Raw genomic sequence first — 14440 nt, forward strand, 5'->3', positions numbered from 1 at the left:
ACATTGTTTCTGCTGCAGCGTGTCCTTTGCCAAAAGCTCTCAATCCATAAAACCACCTAACATTTACTTCAAAATACTTATCTTTACACTTATCAGAATTCCAAAATGAATGAGTATATTTACAACTGGCACAATTAATGGTAAGTTTCCTGGCTAGTCCGTTTGATACCTCACTGTCTTCAAGTAAACTAACTGGCCCTCCACATATTTTACAACACACACATTCACCTAACATCCTTGTTAGGATGTGTAAATCTATCAGAATATAACCTAACCTACCATTTACATCACTTCCGTTTCGAAAAACTGTGTATCACAACATTTTATTTTAATCTTCGAAGCACTAATGGGTGTTTCTCTAGATACTGACGAGTTTGCCTGTATTTCATTGTCTGTAACTTTGCATGCCACATGATGAACACAATGTTTCCCTTTATTCAAAAATCTATTACCATGAAACCCACATTTCTTAAAAACACTTCGTTTTGGCATCATACTTTACTTTTTGAGAGATTTACTAATCTATTCGTCACTTTTCCTCGGAAAAACGTTAGCACTTCGACATACAACACGTGTTTATACTATGAAATGATACGATACTGTTTCTTACAGTGCTACTAATACAAACACGCAATTTAAACTTTATAACACAGCAACCCACAGCCTTCTATATATATAAAAAAAAATTACCGATTGTATTACATCTTGAAGTAATGCACATAAAAATTTTAACATTTTCAACCGGTGTAGATTATATTTTAAAAAATAAAATAAAATACTTCCCATGTGAGTTTATAAGTGATATATGTATCATTTTATTCGGAAAATTGCAAATTTTACAATGAGATAAAAACCTGAAAATGTGGAAGGAAAAAAAAAAAAATTTCACATTTTCGGATTTTTATCCCCCTTAATGCACAGCTTGACTGAGTCCACCAACCTAGAGGTTCCCCATGATCGTATTTATGGAACACAATGAATGAATGAATAAAATCTACAAATGAATGTAGATGGTCAACAATAAAGACTGTATTTACACAAAAGTCAATTGTATTTCTGCTACATATAGCAGGAGAACAAAAAAAAAATCTTTATTTTCCCTGAAATCAGTAAGCATATAGAAAATTCACAAATTTCATGACACATGCAAATAAGTCTCCTACTGGTTTTATACAGTAAGAGTCATGCTTTGACCACCCTTTCAATACTGATAAGTTATACTTAGCAATGATGGGGTTAAAGTTATACTTAGGTACTATTTACAATGTAAGCATGATCTGAGGATAGTCGCAAGTCAACTGAAACTGGTTATCATCTAGTTGTAACTACAGTACATTGCAATCAAGACTATATTATGAGAAGGAAAGTTGCTACTCACCATATAGTGGAGATGCTGAGTCACAGATAGGCACAACAAAAAGACTCTCACAATTATAGCTTGCAGTCATTAAGGCCTTCGTCAACAATAGCCACACACACACACACACACACACACACACACACACACACGAAAACTGGTTTCAATTGAATGAGACTGCAGTCGTGTGTGTGAGTTGCATTTGTGTGAGCATGTCCGTATGCGTGTCTATTGTTGACAAAGGCCTTAATGGCCAAAAGCTATAATTGCAAGAGTCTTTTTGTTGTGCCTATCTGCGACTCAGCATCTCTGGTATATTGTGAGTAGCAACTTACCTTCTCATAATATTGTTACATTCCATCCTGGATTTTCCATTGTTTGCAATCAAGGCTATTTAATTTATACATGGAAACAAGTAGTAAATATTAAAAAATGCAAAAGTCTAAATTCAGTTGTCATCAGTATCATGTACCTATCTTTAAATCACTTACCTGAATTTCTTCAAATCCAAAAGTACGTTGTTTTCACAACATTGTTTTATGTATTCTGTAGAAAATAGCTCACCACCATCCTCTAAATCTTGACATTGCCTTGCGAAACAAACAACATGTTCCCCTTTTGTTTCTACCACAATTCCACACCTCTCCTGAAAAAACAATTACCATCAAACAGAAAGATCCCAAAACAGTGAAGATATTATGAAAAGCACACACACATTTAACATGACACCAATTTTTTTGTGTGTGGGGAAGGGGGGGAGGGGCATTGCGAGGGGCAGGTGCAGCATCTGAGCAGGACTTATAGAGTCATTTCGACTGAGGTTTTCAAGTAGTCTCCCTTGGTCACCAGGTAAATGACGGAACTGGAAAATCCCTCTCTAGTATTTCCATTAGGATTCTCTTTGCCCCATCCCCAGTCTACTGGGATATTTGGCTCATAAGATTGAAGTTCTGCAATGGGTTGCCTAGCTCCCCCAAGGGCGAGGTGCTTCTCTTTTGTTTCTATAAATATGGATAGATCACATGTTGTTTACCACCACTGGATATTCAGATTTCCTTTTCTGTCTTTATTACTAATTTCAATACAGATTAGTACTTCATGACATGGCATACCCTCAAATTCGTAATGAGCACTGTCAATAAGGCAACACGTGCCAATTTTGAAACAGGATCCAGTGTTATCCAACTCTGTTTATATTTCTTTGACATGATGGTGATTTGAACCATGTTTCCACAAGGATCTATCACATCCTTACAGTTGTTGCACAATAATTCGTTAAGACATGGGATGGTGCGAAACAATGACAACACTCAGCTATCTAACACAAGAGGGTGAGGCACTAACTTAAAATAAACTACTGTATAATTTTCATTTCAAGCTAATGCTACACAGCCACAAAATTCTCCATCGGTGTACTCCAAAAATTATTACTACATTTTTCTCTGTTCTGTGTGTAAATGAGTTAATCAGATAGAACAGAAAAAATCCTACACCAAAATTCACCTTCTATGTTATTTAAAGAATTTTTTTGATCCTACATTACCACCACCACCATACAAATGTTCTCTTCTTCAGTCACCTACATGACCCAAACAAATAAATAGCATTAAATACCAGACTATATTTCATTTTTCAAATCCTCTGTGGTATTTTATCTGCTTGAAACAGTATTGTCTTCCATTTTGGAAGAATATTAAGTCTGAGGACAATTATTCATTTTATTTCTTTCTACTACAAAATGAACAGGTTTATTTACATTTAAACCAATTGTCAGCAATTGTTATCACTGCTTTATTTGGCATTGCCACAAGAAGCAAACTCACACCGTATTCAAGACTGCTTTATTGTGACAATAAGCAACACAGCTATTTTGAATCCACTACATCTAAATCAAAATGACAGCCTCAGCTTTCTGGGTAGTTATAGATGTGGATGACATTACAAAGGAAAGAAAAATTGTGGACAACTGTATGATCTAGTTGCCAAATACCAAAAATTGTGAATATTCTGGTCCACAGTCCCCTCCTCCACCCACACACAGCTTTATGATAATCATACTGAAAACAGGTAGAAAAGATATTTTAGACCTAGTTATAAACATACCCAATCTTTCTGAGAGTATCACAACTGAGAAAGGGATTAGTGACCACGATGCTATTAGAGAATCGATGGTCACCAAAGGCAAATAAGCCGTCAGGAAAGATAAGAGACTGTTTGTGTTTGATCAAACTGGAAGGATCACTATCGAACTACTTATAGGATGAAATGAGAGCCCAGAAGAATTGTGGCTAACACTGAATGCATTTACAAAAGATGGTGAGGATCCACCCTGTTTAAGTATCATTTGTAGCCTGTTGTTTAAGCAGAGACAGCTACACTTTTGCTTTTTCAACAATCTCTAAGGTATTCTGAAAAGTTGGGTAATTAAAATATACTTCCTATGCAAGAAAAGTGTTCTACTAACTGTGAGAGTGAACATACATGTTAATCACCAATCATTAAATAAATAAAAAGTGTGTGGCTCCATTACCTCTGGACAGGCGTTCTAAATTAAAAATAACTTTACCTGTATTTGAAAGTTCTGTGACAAGGTAGGCTGCGAGCTCCTGGACTTGGGTTTTAGGTTAAGAACTTTAGGGTGCCCCTAAATGGGTCAGGTGTGTACTATACATCAGACGCTGCTACCAAGGTATCTGACTGTGTGTGGCATACACACAAGGATTTTTTAGATTACGCAAGTCTCCATCCAATCCAGATAATGATAGCAGTAGGAAACCCAGAAGTGTAAGAGTAATATGGAGAGGAATGGCCCCCGTAAGTGAAGGTATTAAAATCCCAGTGGTGAACTGCCAAAGCATTTGCAACAAAGTACCACAGTTCGAAATGCCCCTAAAAAGTGTTGAAGCTCACATAACACTAGGTACAGAAAGTTGGTAGAAACCTGAGATTGATAACAGTGAGATTTCTGAGCAAAATTAAAGTGTGTATTGAAAGGATAAGCTGATGGGGAAATGGAGGCAGTGTATTTGTCCCATTACACATGAATCTCAAATCCACTGAGATAGAAATTGAGGCTGCATGTGATACTGTTCAGGCAAGACTCAAGATCAGGGTTGGTCATAAAACTATAACTGGATCCTTCTTTCACCCACCAGACTCATCTCCTGATGTAACAAAAAACTTCAGAGAAAACCTCAGTTCGCTTGTAAGCAAGTTCCCCAAACATGCTGTAATCATAGGTAGAGATTTAAATCATCCAACAATCAATTGAGAAAATTACAGTTTTGTTAGTGGTGAACATGCGAAAACTACCTAGAACAGATAGTTTGAAACCCCTCATGATGGAACTATATTGCATCTAATGGCATCAAATAGACCTGACCTCTTTGAGGATGTCCACATCAAAACTGACTATCAGTGATCATGGTGCGGTTGTGGCAACAATGATTACCAAAGAACAAAGGGCAACTAAAACAAGTAGAAAGATATACAAGTTCAGTCAACCATACAAAAAAATCTGTAGTGTCATATCTCAATGAGGAACTTGAAAATTTCAGCACAGGGCAGCAAGAGCATGTAGAGGAACTATAGCTCAAGTTCAGGCGAATTGCTGACCACGCACTGAACAGACATGTATCCAGTAGAACAGTTCATAATGGGAGGGAACCTCCATGATACACAGTTGCTGTAAAGAAACTTCTAAAGAAACAGAGATTACTGCATAATAGGTGTAAAGCAAAATGTAGCGCTGTAGGTAGACATAGGCTGAAGGAAACACATTTGAATGCCAAGAGAGCAATGCATGAAGGCTGCAATAACTACCATAGCAGAATATTGTCAAGTGATCTTTCACAGAGCCCAAAGAAATTCTGGTTGTATGTAAAGACTGTTAGTGGCACCAAAATTAGTGTCCAGTCCCTAGAGAATGATACACAAACTGAAATTGTGGGTAGCAAAACAAAAGCAGAAATGCTTGACTGTTTTTAAATGTTCCTTTTCAAAGGAAAACACAGGAGTATTGCCCCAATTTAATCCTCGTATCACTGAAAGGATGAGTGAAATCACTAATAGTGTCAGTGATATTGAGAAACAGCTGAACTCATTAAAACTGAGCAATGCTCCAGGGTCTAAAGGAATCCCTATGAGATTCTGTACTGAATTTGAGTCTGAGTTCACCCTTTTCCTAACTATGATCTATCATAGATCTCTCAAATAAAGAAGTTGCTGGAAGAAAGCACAGGTAACACTCACATACAAAAAGGGTAGTAGAAGTGATTCGCAACACTACCGTCCAGTACCCGAGACATCCACTTGTAAAATCTTAGAACATATTCTGAGCTCAAACATAATGATGCATTTTGAAGAGAATGACCTCCTCTGTGCCAACCAGCATGGATTCCAAAAACAATGATCATGTGAAACCCAACTCACACTTATCTCACATGACACACTGAAAGCTTTGGATGAAGGCTGTCAGATAGATGCAGTATTTTGCGATGGGACCACTGCTGCTCATGTTGTATATGAATGATATTGCAGACAATATTAATAGTCTTGATTCAATAATTTACCAACAGCTGTATGTATTGTAGAAATTTATTTTATGAACTTCTTATGCGCTACCAGTTTCGGCATTACATTGATGGCATCTTCAGGCCCCACATGTCATAGTCGAAAAATCGCTATATACGGAAGAAGCCATGTAACTGGAGTCGTGGATCAAATCGCTATGCAACAGCTCTTGGTAGCCAGGCGACACAGACTGTGTTTCAGCCCATCGCAGGGGCCACCTTCAGAGTGAACATATGGTTGACTGCTGGTGGCATCACATCTACCAAGGTGTGGCAGGAGGTGTGACAGTCTCCTGCCACACCCTGGTAGAAGTGACGCCACCAGCAGTCAACCATATGTTCGCCCTGAAGATGGCCCCTGCGATGGGCTGAAACCGGTTGGCACAAAATAAACAAAAAAATGATTAAGACTGTTTTCTTAATACTAAGTTAATTTATACTAATTGCTGTTATTCCACAACCATGTTGTCCAAATATTTTAACTGACACTTGGATATAAATGAATGTGCTTTAAGTGCCTATAATTTTGTTACCAACTTGTCCGTGTATTCATCAACAGTTGCAGATTGCTTTACGAATTCTGCCCGATTATCTGTGTTTATCCACTGGCTAAACTCAATTTCGTTGTCAGCATCTTTGTAAACTAATTTCTGTTTTAATAATTCTGACAGTTTGTCATGACTGGAACAATTATCACAATGATTAAGCATCACAGTCACAGTTCTCAGAGTCACATACAAGAAATTTTATAAGTTCTTTGCATGTTTCTTCAATGTGTTCTGCATCCAAAAGCAGTTTTACATTTTGGTGGATAACACACAGACAAACACCGAATGAGTGCCGGTGGCACCAGATAAAATACGCCACTTCAGTGTTAGGAAACAAAATTTAGAAGACCAATGTTAACATTTAATTTCTCCCATTTAAAACAAGAGTACAGTTCTCTTAAGTTGCAAAGAATGAGTCTTTTTAGCATATACACATTCTTCTGAATTCTAACTTTGTCTTTTGCTTCTGGTAACATTCAAGTATATTCATCACTTTGGTAGAAATCAGTGACAGTCTTTACGACTTTATCAAAATTCTTTTAGGTTTAGGAATTCATAAAATGCCCATTTCTGTTTTCAGATTCCTTGCTTGTCAAACCACATACACACTAACATTGAATTCTGACACTATGTTTCCTCTTGACCAAGAGGATGGAGCTAAAGTTTTTGAATTTTTTCAGGTACTCTTACACTAGGCACTTGGATTTTATTAACAATATCATGGCATCACAATCTTCGGCTTTCTTGACAATTTCATCATCAAATTTTTCTTCTCTAAGGTCAGAATCTTCAATACTGCAATCAAATGCCTGGCACACTTTTCCTTCCCAAATACGCTTCACTTTTCCTAGCTTCTTTTTGTCAAATGAAGCCTTGCTGTGTTTTGGAATGCAGTGAAGTTTTAAGAAAAAGCACTCCAAATCATGTAAAGTTTTCTTTGCGTGCTCAATACTTTGACTTTTTAGTACTAATTCGTGAAATGTCTCCTCCGGGTCATCTGCATCACTTTCATTTCTATCACTGATGTCAGTTTTCTCTTCACAAATCTTACAATGTGTTGTGCACAGTTTTTGGCCTGCTTTTACATAGATTCTTCTAACACTTAATGATTTACATAAAGACAAGCAAACTGACCTTAAGGATCTTTTAACTATATATGACGGTAGTATCTGTTCCCGAAAGAACAGTTACCATAGATGACCATGCAACTTTGCTAGAATAGAATGATAATTAAATGGACACCCTAGCTGCAACCAGGTGTTGATATACTTAATTTGAGGCTGGGTTGGGTTGTTTGGGGAAGGAGACCAGACAGCGAGGTCATCAGTCTCATCGGATTAGGGAAGGATGGGGAAGGAAGTCGGCCGTGCCCTTTCAACGGAACCATCCCGGCATTTGCATGGAGCGATTTAGGAAAATCACGAAAAACCTAAATCAGGATGGCCGGACGCGGGATTGAACTGTCGTCCTCCCGAATGCGAGTCCAGTGTCTAACCACTGTGCCACCTCGCTCGGTTACTTCATTGGGCACTTGTTGAAAATGTGTGCCCCGACCGGGACTCGAACTCGGGATCTCCTGCTTACATGGCAGACGCTCTATCCATCTGAGCCACCGAGGGCACAGAGAATAGTGCACCTGCAGGGACTTATCCCTTGCACGCTCCCCGTGAGACGCACATTCCCAACATGTCCACACCATTACATTCGTAGTGCGCCTAATAGATGTTTGCCCATCATACTCATTAGTCATGGCAGATTAATCTACCAAGTCCCGTACGAGTTCGGGCATATCGTGTGTGTTCGCACAAGAAGGTCAATGGCTGGGAAGCCATATTTTAACTATATATGAAGTATCTGTTCCTGAAAGAACAGTTACCGTAGATTACCATGCAGCTTTGCTAGAATGAAATGATAATTAAATGGACACCCTAGCTGCAACTGAACTCGTACGGGACTTGGTAGATTAATCTGCCACGAGTATTGAGTATGATGGGCTCCCTGCAGGAGCACTATTCTTTGTGCCCTCGGTGGCTCAGGTGGGTAGAGCGTCTGCCATGTAAGCAGGAGATCCCAGGTTCAAGTCCCGGTCGGGGCACACATTTTCAACATGTCCCCAATGAAGTATATCAACGCCTGGTTGCAGCTAGGGTGTCCATTGAATTATCATTTCGCTCTTTTAACTATTTGTCTGTGTTTTTTGAAAGGATCACAACAAGTTCCTTGACGACTTTCAAAAACTTTATCTGTGACGTCCACATACAGTAACACTTTCTTGATCTTGTGGAAAGCATATATTGGATCACATCAATATCAAATCTTGTTCATCTTCACTTGGTTCTTCTACTTTTTGTAGAGTTTTGACTAAGGTATAGGTTATCAAATGACATGGTGTTTTTAGTAGTTTTTCAACATTGTATGAATTCACGTTTTCCATTGAAATTAACTGAGCACTAATTCACTTAAAACATAGTTTATACAAGTGGAATGAAACAGCCACATCACAAACATATACAAACTTTCTCACAGAAAGACAAAAGAGAAACTGAGGCCAAATAAACTAATTGTTGCATGCCAGTTATTCTCATCAACGAATTTTCACAATTGTTACATTTCTTTCATATCTATAAAGGTTTGAAAGAAGCTACTACTGTCTAAGAACACCTTTTTACTAGTGTGAGCAGGTGATTTGCTGAACACATAAATCATATAGATTACAGTCTTTAAAAAATAACTGAATTAGTCAAATGAAAGGAAATAAATTTTTCACACTTAAAGTGAACTGGCCTGGCTAGAATGAATTTGATGCCCTTGCATCTGAGGCAGGGAGTGGATGAACTTACTTAAGATGACCCTTTCCCACACAACAAAAGATATTTTGGTTTGAGATGTGTGTGTCAACTAGCAGAAGACCCATTAAAATTTTTATTTTATTAAAAAGCTTACAATCTAGGGGATTATTAAAGGCCAAAATCAGGTTCCCAGCTCATTGGAGAAATGTGATATAAACGTTTTTCCACATCCTCACAATTTTTCTGAAATCAAAAATTGACATACATTAACATTTTTTAAAAATTTTCTTTGTAACTTTATTGCTTCAATAACTGGGTATCTGTTAACTATATGTCTTAGTTAATGTCTGGAAAAAATTCCGCATCAAAAGCTTCGTAAACACCCTCGTTATGGGCATTTATGTAGATAAGTGCCATTTTGCATTGACATTCTTGCAGAGCCCAGTTATCAGAATATCACTACATTTACAATTCAATATAAAATAAAGTCGTAGTCTCAGACCAAAAAGATTTTGCAGAAGTTCCTATGTTATAATTATAAGCAGATGTGCAAAGTTTTGTGAAAATCTGAGATAGAGAGCTACCAATCCTTGAATTATTGTGCGTTTTGGCATGGAATGACCCCTGTCTGACCATCCTGACTTTGACTTACCTCAAACATTTCGGGCAGGTGTTGGGGTAGTTCCTTCAACGAGGACACGGCCAACCACCTGTCTTGTCCTGCCCTTTTATTATTATTATTAAGGTGACAGTTCCAACATCATTGTAAAATGACGCTTGGACAAATAAATTACTGATACAGCCAAGTCATGCAAATACCCATTAAATTAGTCTTGTCAGTTCTAAGGGAAGTTGACAGATATTTTAATTGGGAAAATGAAGAAAGAATACATGTTAATGGAACAGACCCTAACAGCCTCTGCTTTGATGATGATACTGTATTTCTTACATCTAGATAACATAAATTTCAACTACAAATGGAGCAATGTGCAAGAAAAGATTGCAAGTAAATCTACAAATAAATTACAATCAAACCACAACAATAACATATCACGAGTACAGAAGAAATGAGAAAAAGTTAATAAGAAAATTAGTGGAATAGGCAATGAAAACATGGAAAGAATTTTTTTGTATCTTAGGCAGTTAAGAAGCATAAGATACACACCAAAATAAATTTAATAATGGAGTAAAAACATGGAGTGCTTTTGGAAAATAAAACAGGATTTCCAAAACTTTAGCTCCAATGTGCTTGAAATAGAAAGTTTGCAATTAGTCTGTGTTGTCAGTTTTGAATCATGACAGTGAGGCACTTAGCCTGCTTTTACTATAATGTCTTTCAAAAAAACTAAAAGCTACAAGCAATGAATTACAAGATGCATGTTATCTCACAATGCACGAAAGGAAAACAAACAAATTGGCCAGTAAACACAATAGAGTCCAATATGTAATTATAACTGTAGTCCCCTAATGAAAATGAAATGGAGACCAGTAGGACACATTGCTAGACAAATAGAGTAGATCGTCCAAGAAAGTTCTTTGCTGAAGTCCAAGAGGGAATATAAGAGAGAGGTGATAATGAAATATAGTTTATGATGATATTAGAAAACATCCAGGACCAGCATGGATGCAAGTTGACAGAGGTAACGGCATATGATGATATGGAGAAAAGTAAAGACAAAAAAAAACACTAGGCCTATTTAAAAATTCATAACAACAGATGTCTCCTTTCTGTTTGGATGTTTACAAATTACTAAATGGAATAAACACACACACACACACACACACACACACACACACACACACACACAGGCAGAGAAAGAGAGTCTGTAACTAAAACAAATAATAATACAAAGTAAGTTAGCACTACTTTAAATAGTGTCATGCATGGAGAAGAGAAATTTGTAATAACAACAAACCACGGTATTTGTGCTAGTGCTTTTGGGTTAACATCAGCAGAAATCACGAGGGTGGTACACAAGAAATTGAGTATAACAATTTTAAGACTGCTAGTTTGATCATTTATTCTCAAAATGGGTGTACTGAATATCCCATTCTTGGCAATTTAAATAGCAAACAATGCGATAAAAATTTATACTGTGAGCATGATTCCCTCCCAGGGGACATGACTATTCTTACAGTTTTTTTTTTTTTTTTTAATTTTAAAGACAAATAATGCTGACATAATTAAGTCAGCATTGTTTACAAGAGAAACTGACCGCTAGCTGACGAGTCTCAATCAGTGTCAACTTATTGAAAGAGTAACATTTTTTAGTCGCCGACTCATCAATTCAAGGCTTTTACTTTACAATTAAAATTTTGTGTAGACATATATTGTAGACGGTAAAAAACACTTTCGTGACAACTCTAACAACATATGTGAAATATGTGTTTCAATACACACATCAAACACGATTAGTAATAATGAATACTTCAGTATTTCAAAATTGCCAATTTATATAAGTGTTTTGTTCTGCACACACCTGTATCATTGATTTTAAAGCATCCCTTTCAGCACATTCGTAAATGTAGAATTTCATACGATGTAGGCGCACACCATCCCGATACAAAAAGAGAGTTCTGTTCACACATTTAGAAACCATTATGATTCATTATGTGAGCCAAGTCGTACGAAAAAACATAAACATAAACAACGATTAAAAAACGAAATCACAAGTCCCGCTAAGAATTCGAACACACCCAATGCACTTAGACCACAACAAATACACTACACAGGCAACCAGTGTAGAAGGAGAGAGAACACACTTCGAGTATCGAAACTACTGTTGCCAAGATGATTGACTACTCCACACGCTACGTTTTGTCCGCTCACGTATCATCGGACGTGCATAGTCAAGTTGCAGTGAGGGGACCAGAATTTTGCGCATATTTCAGATGTGCCAGAAACTCAAACCTGGGGCGCAATTCACACCTGCGCATACAAATTGTAGCGTGTGGATTGGAAGTTGCCGCAAATATGGCGAGCGCAAGTGTGTGACTCGGGTTTATTAAAGTTGTTTGAAATCTGCTTTTGCATCTACCAAAATTACGGATTTGAAATACTTTCAATAATCACAAAGTAACTACAAACACTCTGACTCATCTGTTTGTTCAGTGTAGTGTTTCTGTCTTTACGTGCACAATGCCAATGTGCGTCAGTGCTCTAAGGTCTGGAGAGTTCATTATTGCAATGGTTGAATTTAATATTAAATGACTGTTGACAGCCACGATAACCGTATTAATACACGGTTGTTATGTCACCACCGGTCTCGTTGTTTTAGAACATCATCAGGTTGCAGAGTCGTGCCCATATCATGATGTAAAAGGTCTGATTGAAATATGTAACGTCAGAGGCACAGTCCAGAAACAACGATACAATCTGCAGACCGCCTGGCGGGCAATAAGTGTATGCGATACGTATTCTGTGCACACTAGCACTTACTGCTCTCCATACTTCTTCCAGGTGGCCAGCAGAAAGTTTGTGTGATCGTCGTTTCCTGCTTTTGTTTCATATGACACCTAGACGTTTTATATCAACGTCAAGGGCGCCCACGTCCATGGGATAAGAAGGCAGCTGCTTATAATTCCCGACTAGAGAAAATTAGAGCAGTTGAGCCTATGGGAAAAAGGGGAAACATTAGTATGGTTCTGCAAGTGTTTAGTACTACACTGAAGATCCAAAGAAACTGGTAGATCTACCTAAAATCGTGTAGGGCCCCCACGAGCACGCCCAAGTGCCACAACACGACGTGGCCTGGGCTTGACTAATGTCTGAAGTAGTTTTGGAGGGAACTGACACCATGAATCCTGCAGGAATGTCCATAAATCCCTAAGAGTACGAAGGAATCCCAGATACACTCAATAATGTTCATGTCTGGGGAGTTTGGTGGCCAGCGGAAGAGTTTAAACCCAGAAGAGTGTTACTGGAGACTCTCTGTAGCAATTCTGAATGTGTGAGATGTCGCATTGTCCTGCTGGAATTGCCCAAGTCCGTCGGAATGCGCAATTGACATGAATGGATGCAACTGATCAGACAGGATGCTTAGGCCTATGTATGCATCACCTGTCAGAGTGGTATCTAGACGTATCAGGGGTCCCATATCACTCCAACTGCACATGCCTCACATTACAGAGCCTCTACCAGCATGAACAGTCGTCTGCTGACATGCATGGTCCATGGATTCATAAAGTTGTCTCCATACCCATGAACTCCTGTCAGCTCAATACAATTTGAAACCAGACTCATCTGACCAGGCAACATGTTTTCAGTCATCAACAGTCCAATGTCGATGTTGACAGGCCCTGGTGAGGTGTAAAGCTTTGTGTTGTGCAGTCATCAAGGGTACATGGGTGGGTCTTCAGCTCCAAAAGCCCATATCAACGATGTTTCGTTGAATGGTTCGCATACTGACGCTTGCTGATGTCCTATAATTGAAATCTGCACAAATGTGCAGAAGGGTTGCGCTTCTATCACACTGAACGATTCACTTCAGTCGTCGTTGGTCCTGCTCTTGCAGGATCTTTATCCAGCCGCAGAGATATCGGAGATTTGATGTTTTACCGGATTCCTGATATTCATGGCATACTCGTGAAATGGTCGTAAGGAGAAATCCCTACTTCATCGCTATCTCAGAGATGCTGTGACCCATTGCTCGTGCGCCGACTATAACACCACGCTCAAACTCACTAAATCTTGATAATCTGCCTTTGTAGCAGCAGTAACCAATCTAACAACTGTGCCAGACACTTGTTGTCTTACACAGGCATTGATGACCTTAGCACCCGTTTACATATATCTGTATTTGAGTACGCATGCCTATACCAGTTTCTTTCGCACTTCAGTCTAATATTCGTTTTATAACTTCAGAAGCATTTCTTCGCTACAGTAGGCCTATAATATTTATTTATATTCCAGAGAGGTATTGCCTTTTTATGTTAAAGGCATTTGCAGTGGATTTTTTTCTGAAATAACACAGTTTTACTTTTACTTATAGATTTGAAAACAGTTCTCGCCAAGAGACCTGTAAGTAAAAACCAACTGAATGATTCTAGCCAAAAACCCACTGAAGATACCTTTAATACAAAAAGGCGAAAAGCTATGCTTCAGGAGCATCAATAAACATTATATTACAGCCAGAAAAAGGCATTTGAAGTTATAAACGAATATTTATGTACTTA

At 38.1% G+C, this 14440-nt stretch overlaps 1 protein-coding gene and 2 non-coding genes across 4 annotated transcripts in view; 1 reads left to right on the top strand and 2 right to left on the bottom strand.

Annotated features, from left to right (window-relative positions):
* Positions 1 to 11985, bottom strand: part of LOC124713219 — a 181640-nt gene extending 169655 nt beyond the window's left edge. For both annotated transcript variants that reach the window (XM_047242932.1, XM_047242931.1), the window contains exons 1-2: positions 11746 to 11985; positions 1849 to 2003 (exon numbers count right to left, since the gene is read on the bottom strand). In XM_047242932.1, the coding sequence (XP_047098888.1) occupies positions 1849 to 2003; positions 11746 to 11865 (275 nt within the window). In that variant the 5' untranslated portion in view covers positions 11866 to 11985. The remainder of the gene's footprint in view (positions 1 to 1848; positions 2004 to 11745) is intronic.
* Trnat-ugu lies at positions 8022 to 8096 on the bottom strand. Its single transcript has one exon. It is a non-coding gene; the product is annotated as a tRNA-Thr (tRNA).
* Positions 8497 to 8571, top strand: Trnat-ugu. The gene has a single exon. It is a non-coding gene; the product is annotated as a tRNA-Thr (tRNA).
* Positions 11986 to 14440: the final 2455 nt, after the last annotated feature.

This window comes from Schistocerca piceifrons, chromosome 1 (assembly GCF_021461385.2).
Source record: "Schistocerca piceifrons isolate TAMUIC-IGC-003096 chromosome 1, iqSchPice1.1, whole genome shotgun sequence".
Taxonomy (NCBI): domain Eukaryota; kingdom Metazoa; phylum Arthropoda; class Insecta; order Orthoptera; family Acrididae; genus Schistocerca; species Schistocerca piceifrons.